General features: G+C 34.5%; 2 protein-coding genes across 2 annotated transcripts; one reads left to right on the top strand and one right to left on the bottom strand.

Annotated features, from left to right (window-relative positions):
- Positions 1 to 1,904: 1,904 nt before the first annotated feature.
- Positions 1,905 to 4,283, bottom strand: LOC135613376 (transcription factor WRKY45-1-like). Its single transcript, XM_065110400.1, has 3 exons — positions 3,884 to 4,283; positions 3,414 to 3,518; positions 1,905 to 2,701 (listed from the first exon to the last, which is right to left on the bottom strand). The coding sequence occupies exons 1-3, from the start codon at positions 4,159 to 4,161 to the stop codon at positions 2,236 to 2,238; spliced, it is 849 nt and encodes a 282-aa protein (XP_064966472.1). The 5' UTR covers positions 4,162 to 4,283; the 3' UTR covers positions 1,905 to 2,235.
- Positions 4,284 to 11,023: 6,740 nt separating this feature from the next.
- Positions 11,024 to 21,068, top strand: LOC135614061 (26S proteasome regulatory subunit 6B homolog). The gene is made up of 6 exons (XM_065111069.1): positions 11,024 to 11,562; positions 16,537 to 16,767; positions 17,210 to 17,368; positions 18,271 to 18,423; positions 19,452 to 19,535; positions 20,688 to 21,068. The coding sequence occupies exons 1-6, from the start codon at positions 11,071 to 11,073 to the stop codon at positions 20,820 to 20,822; spliced, it is 1,254 nt and encodes a 417-aa protein (XP_064967141.1). The 5' UTR covers positions 11,024 to 11,070; the 3' UTR covers positions 20,823 to 21,068.
- The last annotated feature ends 4,044 nt before the right edge of the window (positions 21,069 to 25,112 follow it).

Below are 25,112 nucleotides of genomic sequence, written 5' to 3'. Positions count from 1 at the left end.
CTTCCCTGTAGTATAACCGACCGACTTCAACCCAAACACCCTCCCTTCTCTCTCTCTCTCTCTCTCTCTCTCTCTCTCTCTCTATATATATATATATATAGATATATATATATATATATATATATATATATATATATATATATATATATGGAATTGTGTATTGGGAATAAGATAGTAAATTACTAAATAAAAAATATCAATTATGTTTTTTCCATATATATTCATTGACTTAATAGTCAAGATTAACTATGTTAACCAATAATTAGTTTGGATAAAAAATGACGGATTCTCGAAAAAAATTAATATTTACTTTTTTCAAATAGTGTCTCATTTTTATATTTATTTTTTGAATGCCTCTACTTTTCAAAATCACAAAATTATCATTCTTTAGTTTTTCCTCCCCTCTCTCGCGGATTCTCCTCTCTCTTTTAGTGTCTTAAAAATAATTTTATATTCTTTAAAAAATTATAAATTTAAAAATATACAATAAAATTTATTTAAGTAATATTTATCTAAATTTTAATATATAAAATAAATTGCAAATTATGCTAAAATTATAATAACTAAAAATATTCTGTGATATTGTTTTAAAATATAGTGCCTAAAATTTATGTATAGTAATTTTTGAAAGTTATTTAATTAAAAATTTTGGAGCCGTTTTGTTGGAAACAAAACCATGCACCAAATCTATGGGTTGAAACAAAAATAAATAAATAAAAGTAGGAAAAAGATAGGAAGGATAAAATTAGAAGGTTGAAAGAAAAGAACTATTGAGAGAACTAAAATAGGGATGCTCTTAGAGAAAAAAAGAAAAGAAAAGAAAATCAAGATCATTATTTTTTAAATTCGCATTTAATAATAATAATAAATAAAATCTATTTTTTGTATTTTTATATAATTTACTTTAATTAAATATATATATATATATATATATATATATATATATATATATATATATATATATATATATATATATATATATATATATATATATATATATATATATATGTGTGTGTGTGTGTGTGTATTTATTTATTATGTATTCATCGTTAGGGGTCCATACCGATCGAGATATGATCAATACCAACACAATTTAGGAAAGTCTAATCTCGATGATCAAATCAATCATTGGCAAATTTTTCACTTTAAATCTGCCTCCCTCCCTCCTCTCACTGCCTCTCATTCACTCTCTCATCCTCGAGTTAGTAACCTAAAAGTCCTATTCATTTATATCTCATATACATTCTGTTCTTAATTAAATATAATTAAATTAGGATAAAATCATATTAAAAATTATTTAAATTTATATAAGAATGTGTTTAATAGACTTTCGAATGTGATAAACGAAAAAGATGAGATAATTAATATTAATGATATAAAGAGAGATAGAGGATATCTTCAAAAAAATAATTAAAATTATAAATAAAAATTTAAGTATTCTCGACTATTAAACATATAGCTTTTACATATAGTAGCAAAAGATCTATATAGCTAATTATAAATAATTAGAACTTATGATTTTATTGTTGTTATTGTTATTATTAATATATAGCGATGTACTTTTGTAGGGACCAATTCTTACTAACCAATGGGGATATATATATATATATATATATACATATATATATATATATATATATATATATATGTACATATGTATATATATAAATACACATATGTATACATATATATGTATGTATATATGTATATATACATATATATATATATATATATAAAAATATATATATATATCCCGAATTTAATGTCCACATGTCGGGTTGAGCTATCTACCACCCATATTAGAGGAGAAGTGCTAAGAAGATAAATAGATATAGATTATATCTTATCTATTAGTCTAAGCTTTTAGATTCTAGGTATCATTTAACCTTGCAACTCTTCTGACATTACAGCCACCATTATAAGCCGTCCTCATTGATTAGATATCACTAAGAATACATAGATTCATACTGTACATAAGCTATCTGATAAGATCTCAGAATTAAGTTACTTTCCCTCCCAAACTACTCATCATGGTGACAGTGGCTCAAACTCCATCTCCAAGCTACAGTACTACTCTGACACAGCTTGCATGAGCTTCGCCATTGGAGGAGACGAATCTTCGAACACTGACAGCTCCCATCCTCATTGATTGGAAATCATGAAGAATACAAAGATTCACTGTACATAAGCATGGTCGAAATCTGATAAGATACAAGAATTCTGCTACTCTTCCCCCTAACAGTTGTACCCATCATGGCTCAGTTCAAACATGTCTTCCAGCTTGAATTCGGAAGGATCGAACTCCATCTCCAAGCTACAGTACTGCTCCGAAACAGCTTCCATGAGCTGCGCCATTGGAGGAGACGAGCCTTCAAACGCTGACAGCGCCGGTAGCTTGAGAAGCTGCGAGGAGGAAGGAGTGCTCGGTGAGTGGTTGCTTATCACTTCCTCCTCGCACTCCTGCTTCGGATTCCCAAGGGCGGACGAGGGAGGAGTCGCCCGGCGATCGTTGGCCGCGGCGGTGTTCGATCCGGAAGTGATGTCGTGATGTGTGGGTTGATCGCGCGGCGTGGTGGCGTCGGTGCATGTGTGATCTCCCATGTAGATGATGGCGAAGGTGGAGTCGTCCTGCTCGGTCCGTTGCACTTGCCTTGTGGCCTGGCAGCCTTGGCCATGCTTGTGGATGCATCTGTAGTAGCTTCTGCATGAAACCATCGGATGCAAGTGTTCGTCAAGTACTGAGCAGTTGTCTCCTCACTCAGCTTCATCACTTGATAATCGATGTTGGTGTTAAAGCTTAAAAACATTTATCATGATATTAAATTTGAATATTGCGTTCGTCATAGATTTGAATTTAAAATAAAAAATATATTTATGTAATATTCATTCTTCATTTGGATTTGTACTGTGTTTCGCATGTAAACAAGCCTAAATCGACTTGCATGGGTCTACTTATGTAACATTGTTCTTCATTTGGGCTTGCATCATATTTCACATGTCAAGCCTAAAGCGATTTACCATATTATAATTCTAACTCTTTATCTGTGAAAATATTAATAAAAATATTATAAATATAACACCGATTAAAATATAAATAAATAGTAATTATAATGAATATTAAATAGAAGTTTTTAAATGAATTTAGACATTCCTTAAGGAAGTCATCTAAGATATAATCGAATTTCGACTCCACTACATGCATAAGGTCATGAAGAATGGGAAAAATATTCTGACACCAACGATATAAAAGAATCAGAGGAAAAAAAAATCATTAGAAAGATGAAGAATCATCGTAAGATCAAAACAATCTTCGAGGTCTAAAATTGAAAACCAAGGTAATATTCCTATCTCTCTATGTATGTTCTTTAGCAGGACATACTGGAAGATGAGAGAAAGGGAAAGAGATTAAAGACCTTGGATGCTTGGCACCATATATATTCTTCTGTCCATACTTTCTCCATGTAAAGCCATCCTCAATGGTCTTCAAGAATGTCGTTCTACATGTATATGGATGTTGTCTGCAAGCCAAACACAAGCATCTTATTAACCCTAACAAGTGAGAAGAAAGAATTCCAAATGCCAATAACTAGTCTAGGAATCATCATCATATATATGTAACCTCCTATTTAATTCAAGACAATCTTATAATCTCTCCTAGTTAATATAAACTATATATTTTAGCTGTTAGATCAAAAAGCTTATTTTTCTTCTTTTTGTCAGCTTTGAAAATATTGAGTTAGGTAGGAGAATCATTTTACTATGCATGACAACGACATCAAAATTGTCACAAGAAGAACACTTGAAAACCACAATCATTGTATTCCCTTCAAGCCAACGACAAGCATGTGAAGCCTTATTTATTATAGTTGATGAGGATGTATACCTTCCTCTGCAACTAACTCTCCGAGGAGACTGCATCTTCCTCCTCACGCCACCATTAGAAGAAGGGGGGTTTGCCTCAGCTGAACTTCCCAGGTCCAGTAGAGACAGTGCCTTGGAGAAGGAGCTCAAGACCTCGATGAGCAAGTCGGCGGCCGGGCCGGATGGGTTCTCCGGTGGGAGCATGTCTTTCAGCATGGATTGCAGGCGAGTTGCCTGCTCCTGCCCCCTTATCAGCTCTTCCATGGCCGCCTTCATGTTTCCTTGCTCATGCCAGTTCATTCTTTCTTCTCCTCTATACGTTAAGCTTATTTCCTTCTTCCTCTTAGGGCGATTTCAGCATGGGGAGAGAGAGAGAGAGAGAGAGAGAGAGTGAGCGAGAGATGTGTCTGAGGGCAAAGGGGAATGTGATGGAAGAAATAGAGAGGTAAAGGGATAAGGGAAGGAGGGTGGAAAGGGGCCATGCAACAAGACAAAAGTGGATACGTGGTCAACGTGACGCACGTTGCTGATTTCATATATACGTATGAATATATTAGCTCATGCAACGTGAGATTGTCGTCCGGATCTCTTCACTCTCATGGAGCACAATATTTGATCGTACTTAAATTTTTATTTATTTATTATCAAAAAATCATAAACGATAAATGATGGATATGAGATTCGATCTTGGAACTTTATTATCAATAGTCAAAGTTTTATAAATCAAGCTAAATGACATAATTTATTGAATAATAATTTAAATATTAAATTTAGTGTATCACCATAAGTAATATTTTGATTATAAAATATATCCGATGATATTGTAGACACTTAATCTTTAGTAAGTAAATCTAATATACGTAAAACTAAAACTCGAGATTTCAAACTCTCAACTGTTAATAATTGTGTATGATACACTATCCTGTTACCAATATATTAAACATAAAATTTATCTAATGGGTTTCAAATCCTCAATCGTTAGCAAGTCAAATTTATTAAATGATATTTTGGATCTTCAATTTTTATTAAGAAAATTTGAGACATCATTGTTATATTAATATATTAGGTATAAAATTTATTAGCTGAGATTTAAAAACTTTAATTTATCGAATGAAGTATTAAACTATTATGATTACCAAATCTAGTATCTTCATCATACCAATGTTCTATAAAATTTTATTAAATCTCTCTCTCTCTCTCTCTCTCTCTCCATTTAGTAGATGAAGTCACAAATCATTTTCATGTTTGGATCATAGTGACGCCTTATATTTTTTATGCATCTAAGTTCCTAATTGTCCATATGGCTATTGTTAGTCCCAATCGAAGGTTTTCTTTCACAACACTATCAAGTCCTAATTGTCTGTATGGCTAGTTGCTTCACAACACATGCCAATCAATTATTCCACAGTAAATAATAGTCTTTTATTACTGTTTATCTACTAAATGCACTATGATCGAAGACAATGTTGTGATGTGAACATGGACATGAAAGACTCTCATTTTCGAAGAATATCACTGCTCCACAATAACTCTCTAACACCTAAGTTAATCTAACTTTGATATTAAATGATACAACAAAGAGAGTAAAGAGAGAATAGCTTAGTTAGGAAAATATTCTTCAAATCGAATATTTATTTGTCATTTTGATCACCAACATCTACTTGTCAAGTCTTTATAGGGTGGCCAATATTTCTGTATCAATATATGTATGCTAGGTCTGAATATTTTAAAGGATATAATATATATATCTCCCCAGTTGTATTATTTATAAAGTTGATAAAAGTTGTCCTTTTTTCCTCCTTTTTCTTTGGTCCATTGGCGTGACATAAATTGTCAAAGAAGATGACATAATAGTCCTTTATGCATTGACAGGTCCAGGATTACAAGCTTTACATCAATTCCTGCTTAGATTGCTGTGAACTGTCCTTGGTCTTTTGTGGAAGCTATTGTCGTCGACAATCCATACTATTAACAATATTTAAATGTGGAAGATGTCATCTGTTGGTACTGTTTAAGGCAAAGTACAGAGGCTGCGAGAAAGTATAATAAAGTAAGCAGGAAAGAAAAGAAGAAGGGTGACAAGAAAAAGAAGAAAAAGGTAAGAAAGAGACAGTCTCTCCACCCCCATAAGATTCCATCAAATTATACGAACAGATGAACAAGACAAACTTAATTTTCAATCACATTCATAAATTTATAATTAGACGGGTGGCCGTGGATGATCAAGTACCAAACAGTGGAGAAACGAAAGAAAGAGGAGAGTGTCCACCCCCCATTGAGATTCCTATCAATTTTTATGGACAGGTGAAGATGAAAAAGACAAACTTTTTTATTTAGTAAAGTTCATAAATTTAAAATTAGAATGTTACATGTTGATTGATATTTATCCATCTGATCAAGTAGTAGTACCACATAGGGAAGAAAAGAAAGAAAGAAAGAAAGATATGAGTGTCCACCCTTATCAAGAATTCCATCAAACTTTCTTTATGCATGTATGAAAAAGGACAATTTTGTTTTTTAAAAATATTTTTTGCAAATTTATAATTATACTGATTGATGTTTATCCATCTAATCAAGTACTAAACAGTGAAAAAAAAAGAAAAAAGAGAAAGAGACGATTTTGTCGACGGATGAAAATGACAAACGTTTTTTTTTTTTATAATGTTCACAAATTTTTAATCAGGGTATGTCCTAATCTATATTATCAATATTTATCAAAGGGTGAAAAAAGAAAGAATGTCGATCATATCTTTTCATAAATATACATATGCCGATCGATATTTATTGATCTGATCAAGTATCACTATTTCATCAAATTTTATGAAGAGATGATAGCAAATAAAACTTAATTTTGTTAAAGTAATTCTTATAAATTTAAAATCAAATTTGTACATTATCATGTACTTAATTGGGATTACGTAAGCCTCGTTTAGTCTATAAAGGACCGACACGAAGAAGAAAATACTAGAAAGATGAACACATGAGTAATATGTTATTGTCATGCATAAAAACATAAGATAATTAGGATCGCAAACATTACAAAGCAACTAACTTTTATTAGGTATAAAATGCTCTAACACATGGACTAAATAGTCACATACACATGAGAATGCAAACACATGAGAACGAGATTGTCTTGGATATTCTTTCCTTTGCATGGTGCCGCATAGCTAGTAAAGCTCGAGTTTTACAAGAAAAAAACAAAAAGTAAAAACACTTGCAATAAAACAAAATATGGCTGATACTAGTACTTCACGCCCCATATAAATTGCTTACAAGAAAACACTTGGATGGCTTTACGACAACAAGTGAATTGATATTTATTGGGTCGACTAAATGCCAAAAACTAAAAGAAAATAAAGAGACAAGTATGGGTTACAGAGTGCTAATTGATATTATCAGACCGATATCGATGCACATATAATTCATTATTTTAAAAAAAATAAAAAATATTTTTATTACATTCAATTCGATGATGTATATGTCGCTCACTCGTGAATTTGAACATGAGATAATTATCATTTATTTATGCAATACAAATTAAAATACCATTTCAGTGCATCAGTGCTGTAGCGATTAAATCGTTTTCATTCAACGCTGTTCACAGACAGTAGTCCATATGTCTTGTTTAATGTAGAGAGTGAACCCTACCGTCACCAATGGTTAAAGCAATGCTTTGTCTTCTTCCAAAAATATCAACTGGTCCTCGACATGAAATGCTCCACGAAAGCAGTCCCGAAGCTCTCTATTGCGTTTGTGCGTGTCTCTTTCGGGACCAGGGCTTAGCTTTTTCTTTATGCAACACGACTGGGCACCAGACGACGTTGCCGCAGCATCCAGTTTGAGCAGTGTCGAGCTATGGCTTTCCCGCCCCCAGCGGAGAAGAAACATGAGCTTTCTCGCCTACAGTTGGCGTGCAAAAAGCCACGCTGCGTCCATCCAAAGTGACTCAATGAGAGAGAGAGAGAGAGAGAGAGAGAGAGAACGGAGACACAAAAGAGTGACTCGGGTGGCGCCACTTTTCTCTTTCTTTTCTCATATTTGAATCCTTTATGTCTGTGTTGGGGTCCACATCTATCATGGAGCGCATCCTAACCCCTTAATTTTTTTTTTCTTTTGCTAAATAAAAGTCGATATATATTAAAATGCCATTTAATGTTTGATTAAAACAAATATAGTGTTGAATAATAAAATAGTCATTGATTGAGGGAAGAACGTTCAACACGAGCCACGTGCTGACGTATGTCCCACTTACTCACGTCGCCATGACTATGTCGTCGTGGTTCCTCGGGATAGGATGGGACATCAACGTGAGGCCCAAATCATAGCAGCCCTTTCATGCACTAGAAAAAGATTACTCATCACTTTTCTACGTCGGGTCCGGTGCCTCGTTCATACGGAGCATTATGAGGAGACATCTCCTGTTGTTGTATTACCTGATGGCAGTCTTTCTCTCACCTTCATCCCTAAGGTTGGTTTGTTTATTTCCGATGACCTTCTCCTCCATCCTCGACGAAAGATTTCTCCTCCAAACTAGAATGACCCGAAAAGCCATGAAAGAGGGCCTAAGGTCCCCTTCTATTCCTTCGAAGTGGGAACCTCTCCCAAAGAAGAGGACAAATTTGAGGGGGAAGCACTCTTCTCTTCTTTAGCCTAATCTCATTAGTTTCGTGCCACAACGCGATACCCTCTGAGTTGAGATAGGTTGTGATCAAACCTCAAAGCTTTAATCTGAGGACCCAAGCATGTGAGCAAGATGGCATCGTCTTCTCTCGCTCATATTGAGAAAGACACGAACGAAACTCCTTCATTTGTAGACGACATATAACTGCAGGTTCTTTTGAGGATTGTTTGCATGCTCAGTGTTCTCCCTAACCGTCTATCTTCATTCCATGGATGACCTCAAAGGACCACTTGCAGTAAAGAGTGTCATTTTACCTAGAAATCACCTACTTGAACTGAACAAGAGTGTGGTTAAATACTATCCACATTTGCATCAACACACCAAGGAGGGCAACATCATCACGTCCACAAGAAGCTTATGGCATTTTGAACACCATGGTTGTTTAGACCAACCACTTGATCCCAAGAACTCATCAGACTAATGATCAAAATGTGTTTTCTCTTTCTCAACTTTGGTTACCAAATCTATCAAGTGCTGTGCCATACGTTTGTTTTACTGAAAGCTGAAAGAACCATAAACTGTTTGAAACTAAAAGACAAACATAGATATGAGAGAGAGAGAGAGAGAGAGAGAGAGAGAGAGAGAGAGAGAGAGAGAGAGAAATAAGTAGATTACTTTAGTGATGTAGTGTCAGCTACAACTTATGGTTGACATGGCTTAGGAAGAGAACTTTAGAATTTTAAATATGATGGAGTTGAGAGCCTTAAAATCGCCATCCTTTAAAATACTTTAGGAAGATTATTATTGATCAATTTTGTATAAAGATACCATATGTTTGATTATGTGATAAATGAGAGTTTTGGTATAATATGTTACACTAATATATTGTATATCTGATCTCTACTTATTGTGAATGGTATTTCCTATAATAAAGAGCAAATTTGGTGCACCAATATGAGATTTAGAAGGGTCAGCATATAGAGAGAGATCATTTTTGAAGCTCAGAACTTTGATCTCCCAGTTAGTAAGAAAACAATATTGCAAGACTCATCCTTATATTATTTCATACAATAAGAAATAGATATTTATGGATCACTCCCTCAACTATCCTGCAAAGAGAGTATCTCTTAGTAAAAATTGATTGTTTACAAAATCAAATAAGGTCAAACCTATACTATCACTAAACATTCATTCAATAAAACTTTGTCAAGGATAATAGAATTTAATTCAACAATACATTATTTACAAAATTATTCAATAAGTTAATTTTGACAATACTTTTAGTAGTACATCATCAAGAACTCTACTTAATGAGTTGGAAAGTTATATATTGGAACCAAAAAAATTTTTGGATGGAGGAGCTATATCTAATATCTCATGATTTTTGTACTACCTCTATAATGACAGTATAGACTTTTCCTTAAATATCAATATAAGTTTTGGATATCTGTTATTTTTTTAATATAACTAATTTAGGTGAAGACTAGTTAGAGAGGGCCATTATACTCAGTTAAATTTGTTTTTTCTTCATTTAACTTCCAATATTAGAATGTGTGTATGTAAAACACATACCTACATACTTACAATATACATAAAATGATACAATTGCTTTATTATAAACTATATAGAAAATCTATAAGAAAAATACTAAAAATTTACTGTAAACTCAGAAAATTAATAATTAAATTATCTTTTCTAGTCATCATTCAAAAGGTTATTAACCTATCGCGTATGTGAAGTTAATTATCATCACTGAACCATTAAGGAGTATGATACATAGGATATTATTATTTACAACTCTCATTTTACTATTTACAATCTTATTTTTTAATTTTTTTTAATATTTTAATGCATAACCTCTTCTTCTCTTTCTTTCTCTTCCTTTTTCTTCATCTTCTTCCTCCTCTTTTTCTTCCTTAGAGATTGTAAATAGTAGAATAAATTTTTAATTATTTTTAAAAGATTATCAATAACAAAGGATTATCAATAGTAAAAGCAACTGTGAATAGTAAGCGTTTATATAGAAAATATTATTTTGCTATCTTTTAAATGCCCCTTCCAAACTTCTAAATGACCATGACATGAATTGATTATTTATGGAACAATAATATAATTTAACGAACAAAGCAATTCTAATGTGGTGTTATAATAAAGACGATTTGAAAATGAAAGGTTATTTATAGGATTGATAGTGAATCTCACAAGTGAAAGTTTGCATGCCACTCACTATTGCATCGGAAGTGGCTTACTATTGCATGAGTCCAACGTTATTAACTCGGTTATTTTTGGAGGGGTTGGAGAAATGAGTTGTGAATAGAATTTGAGTTGATGAGCTCGTCAGTGTCGTATTCGTATGGAGCTATCAAACTACATGATTATTTGCAATTTGCTCCTTGCTATTTAAGATTATTTGTGTTGCTGCCCAATAATGTGATGCTTTGCAGATGCACCGATGATGTAATCACAACCATCCATCAGAACTCTAACTCTTCGCGCATGCATCGCACGTGCGAGCATCGTTAAAAGGATTCGGGTCTCGTCTCGCTCGGATCGAAGGAAACCCTCTTGAGTGCTCGATCGAACTCATGGCGGCGTCCGCCATGCCCGCGAAGCCCTACGCCTCCGACGCCCCGCCGAGCTTCCCGGCCGTGCGCCATGACGCCCTCCTCCCGCCTGCCGTCGTCGACGAAGACGATGACCTCTACGGCCGCCTCAAGTCCCTCCAGCGCCAGCTCGAGTTCATCGACATCCAGGAGGAGTACGTCAAGGATGAGCTCAAGAACCTCAAGCGCGAGCACCTCCGCGCCCAGGAGGAGGTCAAGCGGATCCAGTCCGTCCCCCTCGTCATCGGCCAGTTCATGGAGATGGTCGATCAGAACAACGGCATCGTCGGATCCACCACCGGATCGAATTACTATGTCCGGATCCTGAGCACCATTAATCGGGAGCTCCTCAAGCCCTCATCCTCTGTCGCACTTCATCGTCACTCCAATGCGCTCGTCGATGTGCTGCCCCCTGAGGCCGATTCAAGCATCTCTCTCCTTAGCCAGTCAGAGAAGCCCGATGTCACCTACACTGTGAGTCGTGAAACCCTAGAGTTCTGGCTATTAATTATCATTTGTGCACCTTTCTCTGTTTTGAGATTAATATTTAGGGTTTGGGAAGAAACTTGGATGAAACTTGCGATCATAATTAGTGTAGAAGATATTATGTTTTTTCATCTCGTGGATTCTTATTTTATCCAAAAAAATTGTTGTAAAATCAGAATTTTAGATTATGCAATTAAAAAATCGTTCAAATATACTACCATTGTTCAAATAAGAGCAAAAACATAATTTTCAGATAGAAAATAATCATGTGTTTAAGATTGCTGCAGATGTCTAATCACTTATGATGGCATAAGTTGTGAGGAAATGACTACCTTTAGGTTATTATTGGGAACTCTTTTAAATGGGTAAACTGGCAAAAGTTTTTAGTCCAAATAAAATATCATTCAGTCATTTTAGATAGGAACAAAGTGATACTAGTGGTACTAAAGTAATAAGTACTTGGCATCATAAAGGACCTCAGAGGTTTCAGAATGTAATTGAAAAGTAGATACTGGTATTTGAGGCATTAAACTGAAAATTATATTTTGGTAAAACAATGTGTATAGCAAATCTGTTAGTTGTACCCTGTTTTCTGCCCCCAGTTCACCAAGATGTTAATTTTTTTTGCATATTTCATGCCAATAATGTGCGATGCGTACATGCCATCCAGCACAGTTTGACATAGTATGTGTGAACCCAGAGTTGTTTTGGCAAGCCTATGATGCAATGTACTAGCTATTTTTGTCAGCATAATTCAATATTTTGGCAAAAACTCAGTGGAGGCCTTATGATACAATTTGATCATGGATAAAAATGTTGGGGCCTGCCTGAACTTTGGTCAAGGTGACACAACAAGTAGGTGCTTAGGAAGAATATTTAGGGAGTGGATGGATTTGACACAGATTTACATATTCTTGACGGTGGACCCATGTCTAGTGCTAGAAATAAGTGTAAGTCAAAGGTTTCAAATATAATTTTTTATTATATAGAAAGGGTTTTCAAAATAGCTTCCCAAGAAAGTGTATCAAAAGCTTTTTCTAGATCTACCTTATTCATAACAATAGGATTTTTACGCCTAGAAGAATACATAGAATGAGTAGCCTCGTAAGCAACAAGTATATTATCATGAATACTACGCCCAGGAATAAAAGCAGATTGTTAACCCTTAATAAGAGTATTGAGGAAAGGCTTTAATCAGTTAGCTAGAATCTTGGCCAGAATTATATAATTTATATTAGATAAAGCAATTGGTCGAAAATGATTTATTAGAGTAGGATTCTTATTCGTAGGAATGAAAGTTAAATGGGTCATAGCCTAGGAGGGGGGAATGTAAGCATGCTTATAAAAAGATTGAAAAATCTTAAGGAAATAAAGGGAAAGAATATTCTAATAAGATTTATAAAATTCTCTAGTAAAATCATCAGGTCTAGAGCTTTAATCGAGATAACAACATTGTGGATTTCCTCAATGGTAAAAGGAGTGATCTATGAATCTTTATCACAATTAGAAATAGTAGTAGTAGTAGGCCAAGTAAGATGAGAAGGGGGTCTACTAATTGAGTAATTCCAAAGTTCAAAAGAATGCCGACTAAAAAGATTTAAAATATGTTTAGTATCTTGAACATGATTATTATTGTTATCATAGATACCCCTTATGTAGTTTCTACATTTATACTGAACAACCAAATTATGAAATTATTTGACATTTGTGTCATTAACATTAATCCAACTACATTTTGCTTTAACCCACCATTTAAGAATTAATTATTTAATTAAGGCCATTTGAAGATTATAAAGGGAAGACAGACGTAAGAGAATAGAATTAGAATGATTGTTATTGTCAAGTCGTGATTCAATATCAATAATTTTACTTTGAACATCATTTAACTTAGTCTCTAGCATACCTAAATTGTTTCTATTCCAGTTAGAGAAAACTCTGTGAGCTTTATACAAATTAGAGTGAGAACCAGTAAGAGGTTCACTATTAGTAGTAGAGTTATTCCAAACAGAAGAAACTAACATAGGTTTCAAGGTAATGAGTCCAAAAATTTTGAAATCTGAAAATTTTAGTTCTATTAAAGTTATGACTCATAAGTTGGACTTTGAGAGGAGGGTGATCCGAGCAAAGCCGATGACGATGATAAACAGAAGAATTGTCATAAGAACTGATCCATAAATTATTACCAAAGACCCTATCTAATCTAATGGATATTCTAGCAGGACCATTTTTCTTAGTACACCATGTATATTTTGAACCGAAAAACCTGAATCAGTAAGATTATAGTGTTTCACAAAATCCTGAAATGCATGAGTTGAAGTGTTAGTATAAAAATGCCTACACCCAATTTATCATAAGAATTCAGAATACAATGGTCTCCCATAATGCACCAAGGTATATCAGAGAAATTTAAAGCAGTTAAATGATCCCAAAGCTTATTACAATAAAAAAATAGAAGTACTAGCGTAAACACCATTCAAAAGCCAGGGTTTATCATTTATGTAATTGAACTATTGCATGAATAAATTGGGAGTGTTTAGATATCACCTAGACATGTGCAATACTAACTGACCAAGCAAGTATGATCCACCAGAGGCAACTTCAGCTGGTTGAAAATCCCCTTTTAACTGATTCCCTAAACACTTGATAGCTCTTGTAGATTGTTCAGCATCATCATGAGTTTCCTGCAGTAATAGAGCAGGTTTTTGTGTTCTACAAGCATAAGAGAGGAATTCCTGTATGGGTTTTCTCCTTATGCCACGATAATTCCAACTAAATAGAATCATTTAGGAGAGGAAGATAAAGTTGATATTGACCCCGTATTGGCAGCAATAGAAGATAAAAGATCAATCTCAGAAACAGAGTACGATATTTTTAGTTTCTTCTTACCCTTGATGATGCCATTGATAGCTCTTAATCCAGTATGTGTAGATATTTTAGAACGTAACTTAGGACCCGAGACATCTCGTTGAAGATTATGAAGAGAAGATTTAGAAGCATCAGATTTGTTGGCCGGATGACTGGAGAGCTCACTGGAGGAACCTTGATCCTGGATAGCAAAGAGAACCTTGTCAGACATCCTCTTGGTCTCTAGGGTTCTAGGGTCCCCAATGGTGAGTTCTGTAGAAACATGAACAATAGCTAGAGGATTGGGGTCAAGGGTATTATGCATCTCATCAACTTGCATACCAATGTAAACTGAAGAAGTGATAAGACGTGAAGAATGATACGGGTCGATTAAGTGTTCGGATTCTTTGACGGAAATGGATAGTCTTATTAGTTTCCATACCCGAATCTGAAACAGTGTTATTTGACACATTAGGTACAAATGAGTCCATGTGACTCATCAATGCCATATCTGCTTCAAGAGATACATTGGGAATTGAAATCCATTAGTGGGGCAGTTGGCATCCATAAAGGGATGCAAGGTGGCACTTTTTTTTGGAGCCTGAGGTGTGCTCGAGTTGGAAACCATCACAGAAATAGTGAGAGATGTGGCATTAGCAGCAGGGCGCATGGTTTGAAGCGATGCAGATTTCGATATCGGGGAGATGTTTGTGCAGGTAATCGTCGTTGACTCCTTCATGTGTTTAGCATTTTGAGTCTTCAAATGATTTTGCCCTCATCTCCGGCACCGATACTCTCATTAGAGTTTTTGGACAAGATGGACGATGCTGGACTCTTAAGGACTAAAGTTTAGATCCTTCCAATCCTTATCAACTACTGAACTTGGTTGAGACTCAATAGGGGGCTGAGCTCCATCCAAGGAAGTAGTAGTAATTGAAGGATCACCGGAAGTATGAGGATGTTGATTTGTTTTGTGACCAAGTCTTCCACAATGATAGCAATGCGGTGGTAAATTTTCATATGCAATCACTTGAAAAATATCAGATTTAGATTCACATATCCAGATGCCTTGTTTATGGGGAAGAGTAATATTGATTTCTACACAAAGTCTAACATATCGGCATCTCTCAAACTTGAGAGATGAATGATCTATTTTGAGGGGACGACCAAGGAGGGGGGCAAGATTAAAGAGGCATTCCTCATTCCAATATTCCATTGGGAGTCGTGGGAGACGAATCCATATAGGGGCGGTGCCTATTCTAGCCATCATCAGCTAGAAATTAGGCTACCAAGGAGTTAATTGAAGAACATCTCCTCTGATGTTCCATGGACCATCCATGAGAATTTTTAGGGCATTTGACTCTGAATGAAAACGAAACAAGAAAAAACCTGCTTCCATAAGACTGAAAAGGACTTTGATTGAGACCAAATCTTAGGAAGAATATTGTGCAAAACCGGTATAGGAGGGGGACGACGAAGGAACTTACCAATCAAGTAGGAACTCTAAATTTTCTCCAAGATTGTAACTCATCTTCATCAAATGACACAAAGTCTTGCGATGAAGTTTTGATGCGTTTAGTTGGAGAATGATGAAGCAGAGATCCCGAGTTGTCCATCGAGAAGAATGGTTTTGAAGCAAGTATAGAAGCCTATGATGCTTTCCGAAGAGCAAAGGAATCATGGCAATTAGGATCTGGAGGCTTTGGCGGAGTATGGGAAGGTGGAAAGGGGGAGAATACAGGGGAAGAGGATGGAGGCGGAGAGGTCATTGCGGAAAGAGGAGATAACACTAAGAAACTGAGGGGCATTACTTTTATGGAAACCCACAGAAAATAATAGCAGTTATTGTGGTCCTTTCTCTGGGCACATAATATGGTGATATGTTGATAGTTACCTTTTTTCTAGTTTGGTACTTCTTTTTGATTTAACAAAAAGAAAAATACCTATTGGTAGACCCCATATTTCATAGCCTAATAGAAACAATTTTCTATTTCCGCAAGTTAGTAACCATTATGTGTTAAAATTATCTTTCCTTTTTCAACATTTGACGTCAGTTTGGGTTGAGTATAAAGTTGAGATTGATATGCTTTCTTACTTTTCTTTCTTTTGTGTAACCAGGATATTGGGGGTTGTGATATTCAAAAGCAGGAAATTCGTGAAGCTGTTGAATTACCTTTGACACATCATGAGCTGTACAAACAAATTGGTATAGATCCACCAAGAGGGGTTCTTCTCTATGGTCCTCCTGGTACGGGTAAAACCATGCTAGCAAAGGCTGTGGCTCATCATACAACTGCTGCTTTTATAAGAGTTGTTGGGTCTGAATTTGTTCAGAAGTATTTGGGTGAGGTACTGTTTTTCAGGACTATCTTTTTGAATCACATGCATTGCACCATAACATTTCTTTTTTGTATGTCAATTTAATTTATGCAAAGACATTCATGTAGACATAATTTTTTTAACACCGTTTCTTAGGATAACAATTCACTTTTATTGTATCTTAGATTTTTGTTTTACCACAATGCTTATGAAGTTAGTAATCTCTAATTTATATCATGCATTTGGTTATTACCTTGTTGTTCTTCATTGTTCAGAGGCCATAGTTATTTTTGTCACCGAGTTATGAAGAAAAGACGTTGAGATTGACTTCTAATATATAACCATTTGTTCTTTCATTTATACTTGATTACTCAAGGAAGATTGATCATCCTAGATATGAAGAAAATCATGATGCTTTGCAAAAATCATTTTTCTATGTTCAGTCTCATGTTTAAGATATTCTGTGCTTCAGGGCCCCAGAATGGTGCGGGATGTTTTTCGTCTTGCAAAAGAAAATGCACCTGCAATTATATTTATTGATGAGGTCGATGCTATTGCTACTGCACGTTTTGATGCGCAAACTGGAGCTGACAGGGAAGTTCAGCGTATCCTGATGGAACTCTTGAATCAGGTAAAAGAAAATTAAGTAAACCAAGAACTTCTGAGGAACATTTACTAGAACAAACATATATCCTTCTTTGTTTGTATGCTTGAAGACTTATTTCTCTGCCTGGGATTAAATAATCCAACTCTTAATCCTGTAATTTTGATTAATTAAGCAACTCAAGTTAAGCCACTAACAGTATATTAAACCTAAATTATCATGAAAAATACATACTTCTCAAAACACAATGAGGTTATCGTAACAGTGGGTTACCTCTGCAAGGTTTTGATGGTTCCTGTCGTCCTGAACTATCTCCTGCACCTGATGTATCCTTTACAAGAGCATATGCAATTCAATCAAATTAACGATTTTTATGACACCATGCGACTGGTGTTGGAGACATAAGTTAATCTAATGACACTACAAACTAATGCTTGTCATTCTCATATGAAATATAATTGTCCATGTAGGTTTGCATGCATATTGTTACTAGTCTATGAAATGCCACGTGGCCTTTTTCTGCTACCCATTCTAGTCAACCATGGTGCAAAGGACTTATTACAATTATTCCTGAAGGAAACCAGATTTAGGCTGTACAATGATTTTTGCTGCTACATATGCCATGTGATTTGCTCCAAAAACCATCTGCCAACTCTGGCATTTTGTGAACATTGGAATGTTCAATGAATTTTAATCAGTCAATCTTAGCTGTGAATGTGCTCAGACTAAAGGTTTAATCCAATTTGAGGCCGGAAACTAGCAATAACAACAGTTTTCCTAAATTGTACTTTAATCAAGAAGTAGTTGTGCTTATACCATGTAAAATGACATCTATGCTTCAGCCACCATGATTTCTCTTCCAATAAACATATGCTTACATGTCACTGTACATGCTTCTGCAATAAGGCTGGTTGTCTTTACTTTTGCAGATGGATGGGTTTGATCAAACAGTGAATGTAAAGGTTATAATGGCAACTAATCGAGCTGACACTCTGGACCCTGCTCTTCTCCGTCCGGGTAGGCTTGATCGTAAGATTGAATTCCCTTTGCCTGACAGACGACAAAAGAGACTGGTTTTTCAAGTAAGATGTGCAGACATTCTTTGTACTATTTAATCGATAAGCATGTTAAGATTTATCTGCTAGTTGGCTGGATCTAGATGAAATTTGAGGTTTAGTATTGATGGTTAAACAACTTAAACTAGACTTTTTTAATCTATGATCACAGACCTGCAGTTGTGAAATTCTCTTTAATGTTTTACCTTATAAAAGCATCAGGAGGACCTGGATGCTGAATAACAATCAGCTCCAAAAATGGATCGAGTTTAGAAATCTTTGTTTTCAGTAAAAATGTTAGAAACATGGTCCACAAATTCTGCATGGAAATTTCTTAGTTCTGAAGAGCTAACAAGTGTTAATTTTTTCTATGTGCAGTGACACATCCAAAATAGTGTTATTACCAAGGATTTATTATGGAACAATATTAAATGGATTTTAACAGTCCTAGCCTTTTAACTCTACATTGGTTACCAGCTTGACTCATTGAACAATTTTCTAGTTCTTTTTCAGCAGGAAACTGTGATATACAGTGCCATACCTGTATGATGCAGGAATGCAGCATGGACTGGTTTATAACTTTTTGGTTTATGACCACATGAAATTCTTAATTTCAATAAAGAAGTAAAAGAAATGCTAGTTTTTTCTTTTGATTTTTCAAGATTTCATTATACAGCAGCACTTACATGGTTATGGTTATTCTGCTTGCCATTTTTCCCATACCAAGTTTCTGCTGTGGATCTAAGTTAAGAAACTAATGCTTGGAATTATGATTTAATAAAAATTAATAACATAACAGTATAGTAAAATGACAAAGGAAAACTGAAGTTTGATTTATGTGATAGAGAAAGCTCAAATAAGCAAACAACAAACTGAAGTATGATTTCTTTGATAGAACAAATTGACCATAAGCTTGAAACAATAAAAAGAAATTATGCTAATCTTCTAGCTTCTCTTCTTTCATGGTTGTTTAGGATCATGATCATGCATATGAATTTGATTCTTTGAATAATTTTTCCAAACTAAATGACGATTATGCATTTTGTTCTTTCCAGGTATGCACTGCAAAAATGAATCTCAGTGATGAGGTTGACTTGGAAGATTATGTTTCCCGGCCAGATAAAATAAGTGCAGCTGAGGTCAGTTTCTTCAGAATCTTGGCAGTCGTAAATGGGATGATACTTTCATTATTTTGATGATATCAGACTGTTAATAGTCAATGACGTGGCATTAGTTTATGTTTTTTTTCTCAGTATATCTTCACATGGGTAGTAATAACTAATAACAAACAAGAAGAAATTGCAACCCCATTCTTGTAGAAAGCTTATGATATGAACGAACATAGATTAAACAATGCATGTTTATGCATGGTATGGATCACTATCGGTCAAGAATATATGATTGGGGTTAGCAAAATTCATCAAATCAGCAGGATTAGATTGACTGAAAAATTAAATTAAAATTTAAATAGTCTTAGGAAATTATAAAATTTTACAAAAAAATTTAAAATTAATAAAAGATTATGTTATATTCTATAAGATTCTTCTATATTTTGCAAGACATGTAGCTGTAGAAGAACATATGAAACCAAAATATAAAAGATAAAGAATTATACCTTATACTGAAAAACAAAGTGAATGATTCGATAAAGAAACCATTCAATAGTTATTACAATATAAATATTATTAATATTTTACAAAGACATTACTATAGTAAATTTCTATTGTATATACAACACAGTAAGTCCCACAACTTATTTACTTGTAGCTTTGAGAGCAGTGAGCATCACATGCTTTGCATAGCATGCAAGTGAGTTGTTTGTGCAGTACAACGAACTTGTAATGTTCCCCAACTCCCAAAATTGTTGAATAATGCAAAGACAAAACAAAAGCACTTTATTTGAAGGGAATGCTGCTAGATTTTTATTAAAGAGTTAAACAGTTTTTCTGGTAAGACTTGACTATATTCTTTTGGTTATATGTGTTGTTTAATGCATCATGCTTGTCTATTGTAATGTTTCTGTGAATTTATTAAGCTGGAAAACATGGCTTAACCATATTACTGATAAAGAAAAGAAAAAAAGAAAGGAAAATCTTCTTGACATTAGATATATTTTACCATGACTCTGGTGTAGTCAGGTAGAAAACTGCTTCCTGATGCAACTGGATGCATGTCATGGTGCATGTGTATTCTTACTTGGTGCTTTAGTAGTTCATTACATCCAATGACCAAGCTTCCCTAAGCCAATTTACATCTGGAACAAACTGAACAATTTCCATGGTTGTTTGCAGATTGCTGCCATTTGCCAGGAAGCAGGGATGCATGCTGTTCGAAAGAATCGATATGTGATTCTTCCCAAGGACTTCGAGAAAGGTTACCGCTCCAATGTGAAGAAACCAGACACAGATTTCGACTTCTACAAATAAAACTAACACAGAAGGGTGGATGTCTATTTTCTGATTTCTGATTCCTTTGTAGACCCGATAACAATGCTATTGATATCACTGCATCTCTTCAAAGTAATTTGGGAACATTGTTCTTCCATGTTAAGCTTATCTGTAATTTAGATGTAAGATCACAGATGCTTGTGTTGATCTTTTTTGCAATTGAAACATTATACAGTTGCAGCACTGAAAATTTAGGTTTCATTTGGCTATAAGCCCAACTATTAATCTTGATATCTTATGATAAAATCATACAGGCCCGATCAACTTTGTATGATATTCTCTATCATATAGTCACTATGCCAAATGTATCCATGTCCTCTGTTAGTATTTTCAGGCAGTCTCTTTCCAGGAGTTATACCAAATGAATTCATATTTTTTCTCTAATTTTCTCGCCAATTCTGGCTTCAAAAATCTGCGGCCTAATCTGATTCACTTTAATATTTGCAGATAGAACAATCGACTATCCTTAGATCTGGCAAATGCATGGCATCGCTGTTCTTGCTTATCTGAGATCCCTCGATTTGTAGACTAAGGTTTAAAAAAGTAGATATGTTGGTTGGTATGTTGTTTGTTCGAAGTAATGCTTGCGTAGCATGTCATAGTACATGGAGTGTTGGTAGTTTTATTTTGATTGGTTTTCATGCCTAGAAATAGATGATCCAGATAATTATTTTAAGTTTTCTAGTCTCGTAGAATGGTGTGGAGTATCTGACAGCAGAACACATAGGAGCTACCTTGGATTATTTGTCGTAGGATCATTCAAAGCTTGCGAACTCAGTTGAAATGGCTGCTTGTGAATGTCAAGTTAAATGATTTCTTTAACATGTCTTCTGTTTTGTAAGTCCACAAGGGATTATAAGAGGTTTTGAGGAGACAGACCCTTTGCGGCATGACTTAGGAAAAACCACTTAAGTTTGTAATATATAGTATTAGAATGAGACAAGCATACTTAGAAACAATTGTCATGAAAACGTAAGGGACTTAGCGAGGCTACGTTCAAGGTAGTTAGCATGTGCGAAACGAGTGTAAAGATATAAGGAAATGAGTCACTTAGAGGAGCGAGCATCTAAGATTTGTATTCATGAAAATGGCTAACCTTTTGTGTGAGAGGCACCACGAGGATAAACGAGTTGGAAAGAACATGTAATGCACAAAGATTGGAATGATTGAGTTTGAGCTATGACTTGATGTTGACAACCAAACTTAAAGGGTGAGATCGTGCAAGGTTGGATGGGTTGTGTAGCGATCAAAAGAGTTATGCAAAGCTCATATAGGCGAGGAGAATTACTAACTCGAAGAATTTGATATTTATGGCCATCATAAGACGATTGAAACTAAATGTCAGAGTATTGAAACTTTCGTTTTAACATGAGAATTATACGTCTATAGAATGCTGAAGTATGTAATAAATTCAACATATTGCTAGGCCCTAAGGGGCACAGTGGGGATTGTATTGGTGAAGAGTCACAATATAGCAAATGCGTTCATGGGAGCGAAATAATACACAATTTATTCAACAAGGTGAAATAGTTCAAGATGATGGTAGTCTCCAAAACTTTCAAAGGGAAGGATGCAAAGTAAAAAATTATTCCAGTGAGACATATATCGAGTAAGAATAAGCCTTGATTATAAAGAGAAAATAGGTAAAATAGACCATAGAAGAGGTACCTAACTCGCGCGCGTGATGCACATGTCACATAAGAGTCATCGTACGTTAATGTTTTAATGAGATAAGAGGCCAAACCGACCAAAAGGACCAAACGCACGTAGAGGCTCCGCCGTGACCACAAAGTGGACACCCACTCATGATCAATTGAAAGATCTCTATCAAGATCCTCTGAGGATTCTAAACCTTAAATGTGATTAAATTAGATATCCAAACTAACACCTACTTTACAAGTCAAAACCTAGACTTTCTCGCTCTTCATATAGTAGAAAGCTAGCAAAAAATATGACTTAACCTATCTTCTTATAAGACTACTTGATAATGTTAGGTTTTAGTGTTCTTCTTTCTATTCTAATGTTCGGCACCCATTTATTTAAAGTTTTCTTCTTTTAATCAACTCGATACTTCTAAATTTTAGCTTGTGAATTCATAAATATCTCATGAAAGAGATAATTAGGATACGTCGTCCTTAAGAAAAGAAAAAGGAGATGCAATAGTTGTAGAAATAAGTTATGATGGTCATTTTATAATTTATATTATATGTTTCAAATATATTAGTTCAAATAATTAGTAAATTATCTTGTGAACAAACAAGGAAGACTATTGTCAAGTGTAAATCAATGTACTTATTCGTGTTGTTTTGTTGTTGTTGTTATTATTTTTTGTGAATGTGAATTTTTTTTCTTACAAGACATTAGCTATTCCTATTTTATTACTAAGGTCTATTTTTTTTTTTCAAAGTATGAATGATGAAGATAAAATTTGCACACTATTTGTTATTTGTTAAATAAAAAATAGATTAAAATAACTAATTAAAGGGAAAAAAAAGACTCAATCAAATGATATTATGAGAAAATATTATTAATATCTTGGCCAGCTCGATGTGATCCAAATCTATGCATACAAAAATGTCTAAGATATCTCCAAGATGAAGGGTTCGAAATCCGTTACAACGGAGGGAGAACCTAAAATCCACTATGATAGAAAGAAAATTTAATGCTCGTCGTGATAGAAAGACATGAGATTTGCTATGAAAGAGGAGAGACTCATTTTGTACTACTCAAATCTATATTATGAGATATCATATTACTAATTTGAGTGTCAAAGGAATCGAGTCAGAAAATCTCTTTCGATCTCGATTTTCGTATATGTGATATCGCGGAAGCACAATATTTTTACTTCGGAGATATCTCATATATTTCTACGTTTACGAGTCTGGACCACGTCGGGTGTGTCAATGATATTTTTTTTCAAATAAATTAAAAAAATTAAGTAAGTATAAATGATGGTATCATTTTTATAATTCTTTTAATTAGAATCCAAGAATAAATTACTTAAAGTAATTTTCGTCATGATTTGACTTATCAATTCGAAGAGAAGAGTCGATGGGACGTCTCAAACTAGATTCCAATGTGAAGAAACAAAAGATAATAGGAACTTTAAATGCAAAGAAAGTCCCGAGATTCGAGAGATATAATACTTAGGATACACGCTTTACCTAATGCTTTTGGAATGATCACATCTTTATCATCAGCTCAACAGTGTCACAATGATCACATCCTTCCCATCAGCTCGACAGTGTCACAGTACAATAAGTTGACAGACAATGTTGGTCTGTTAACACTAATAATGATAGTGATTTAATTACGGACAATATAGTTGGGGCCATCATTATGATATGGTCGCTCGATACCTGTCGGTTTATCACTGGTATGTTGGATCGGCTCATATCATTTTTTTTATTTTTATTTTATTCAAATATCACAAAAAAATGCGTACGTGAGGGACCCATAGATATACTACTATATATGAGGCTGGAAAGAATATGTTGATAATATAAATCAGTTGATAATTATTGGTTTCAACTTTCAAATGAAATATCAGTGATGAAAAATTGAAGATTGTCTGGAAGCCTAAAAGTCATGAAGGAATATGATGTACACTTGATGGTCAGTAGTATGTTCACAACAAATTAGCAATTCAATATGAAGCTAGTGCAATTTAAATTGGTCCCATCATGGAGTATTCTTACAATCATCAGGAACATCAACAATCTTCTATCTTTAATCAAATTAAGTAGCCAATCAGGTTGCAAATCAGACTAAGTCATCTCGTAATTGGTGAACTCTTTCCAATTTGATTTATTATCCATTTTGAATAACAACCTAGTAAGATCTTTCTCCTAAAACATTAAAATCTTAATAGATTTTTTTTTTGAAATAAAAAAAATCTCAATTAATGTTTTATGTATTGGGTTGAGCAAAATGAGAGGGCTGATACAAATTAAACAATCAAAATTAACCCTTAAGTCTAACTACGAAATTGAAATCTTATTGCTTAAGCTTTTATACGGAATAATGTTGATAAAGAATTAGTAATATCTCGCCCATCGTCTGTCAAGCCACAATCTTGTTGATTCCTACTCAGTTCAAGAAAAGTATTCTTCAGTGCCATTATACTGTACATTAGAAGATATAACCACCAAAAATAATAATTGGAATGAGTACTACTGGCCAACTGTTAGTTCTACGTTGCGTAGTCCTCCATCCACGGCCGGTCCACTCGTGGCCGTCGATCACCGGATCCACGATCACGCAACTCGT

The sequence above is a fragment of the Musa acuminata genome, chromosome BXJ2-6 (genome assembly GCF_036884655.1).
Source record: "Musa acuminata AAA Group cultivar baxijiao chromosome BXJ2-6, Cavendish_Baxijiao_AAA, whole genome shotgun sequence".
NCBI lineage: Eukaryota > Viridiplantae > Streptophyta > Magnoliopsida > Zingiberales > Musaceae > Musa > Musa acuminata.
This window is presented reverse-complemented; position numbering and strand designations above follow the sequence as displayed.

Excerpts from the sequence above, each read along its gene's own strand:
- LOC135613376 (XM_065110400.1), bottom strand. The coding sequence starts at position 4,161 with ATGAACTGGCATGAGCAAGGAAACATGAAGGCGGCCATGGAAGAGCTG. Across the intron at positions 3,519-3,883 it reads AGAGTTAGTTGCAGAGGAAG|ACAACATCCATATACATGTA; the intron begins GTATACATCCTC and ends TTTGGCTTGCAG. Across the intron at positions 2,702-3,413 it reads TATGGTGCCAAGCATCCAAG|AAGCTACTACAGATGCATCC; the intron begins GTCTTTAATCTC and ends GGTTTCATGCAG.
- LOC135614061 (XM_065111069.1), top strand. The coding sequence starts at position 11,071 with ATGGCGGCGTCCGCCATGCCCGCGAAGCCCTACGCCTCCGACGCCCCG. Across the intron at positions 11,563-16,536 it reads AGCCCGATGTCACCTACACT|GATATTGGGGGTTGTGATAT; the intron begins GTGAGTCGTGAA and ends TTGTGTAACCAG. Across the intron at positions 18,424-19,451 it reads AAAAGAGACTGGTTTTTCAA|GTATGCACTGCAAAAATGAA; the intron begins GTAAGATGTGCA and ends TGTTCTTTCCAG.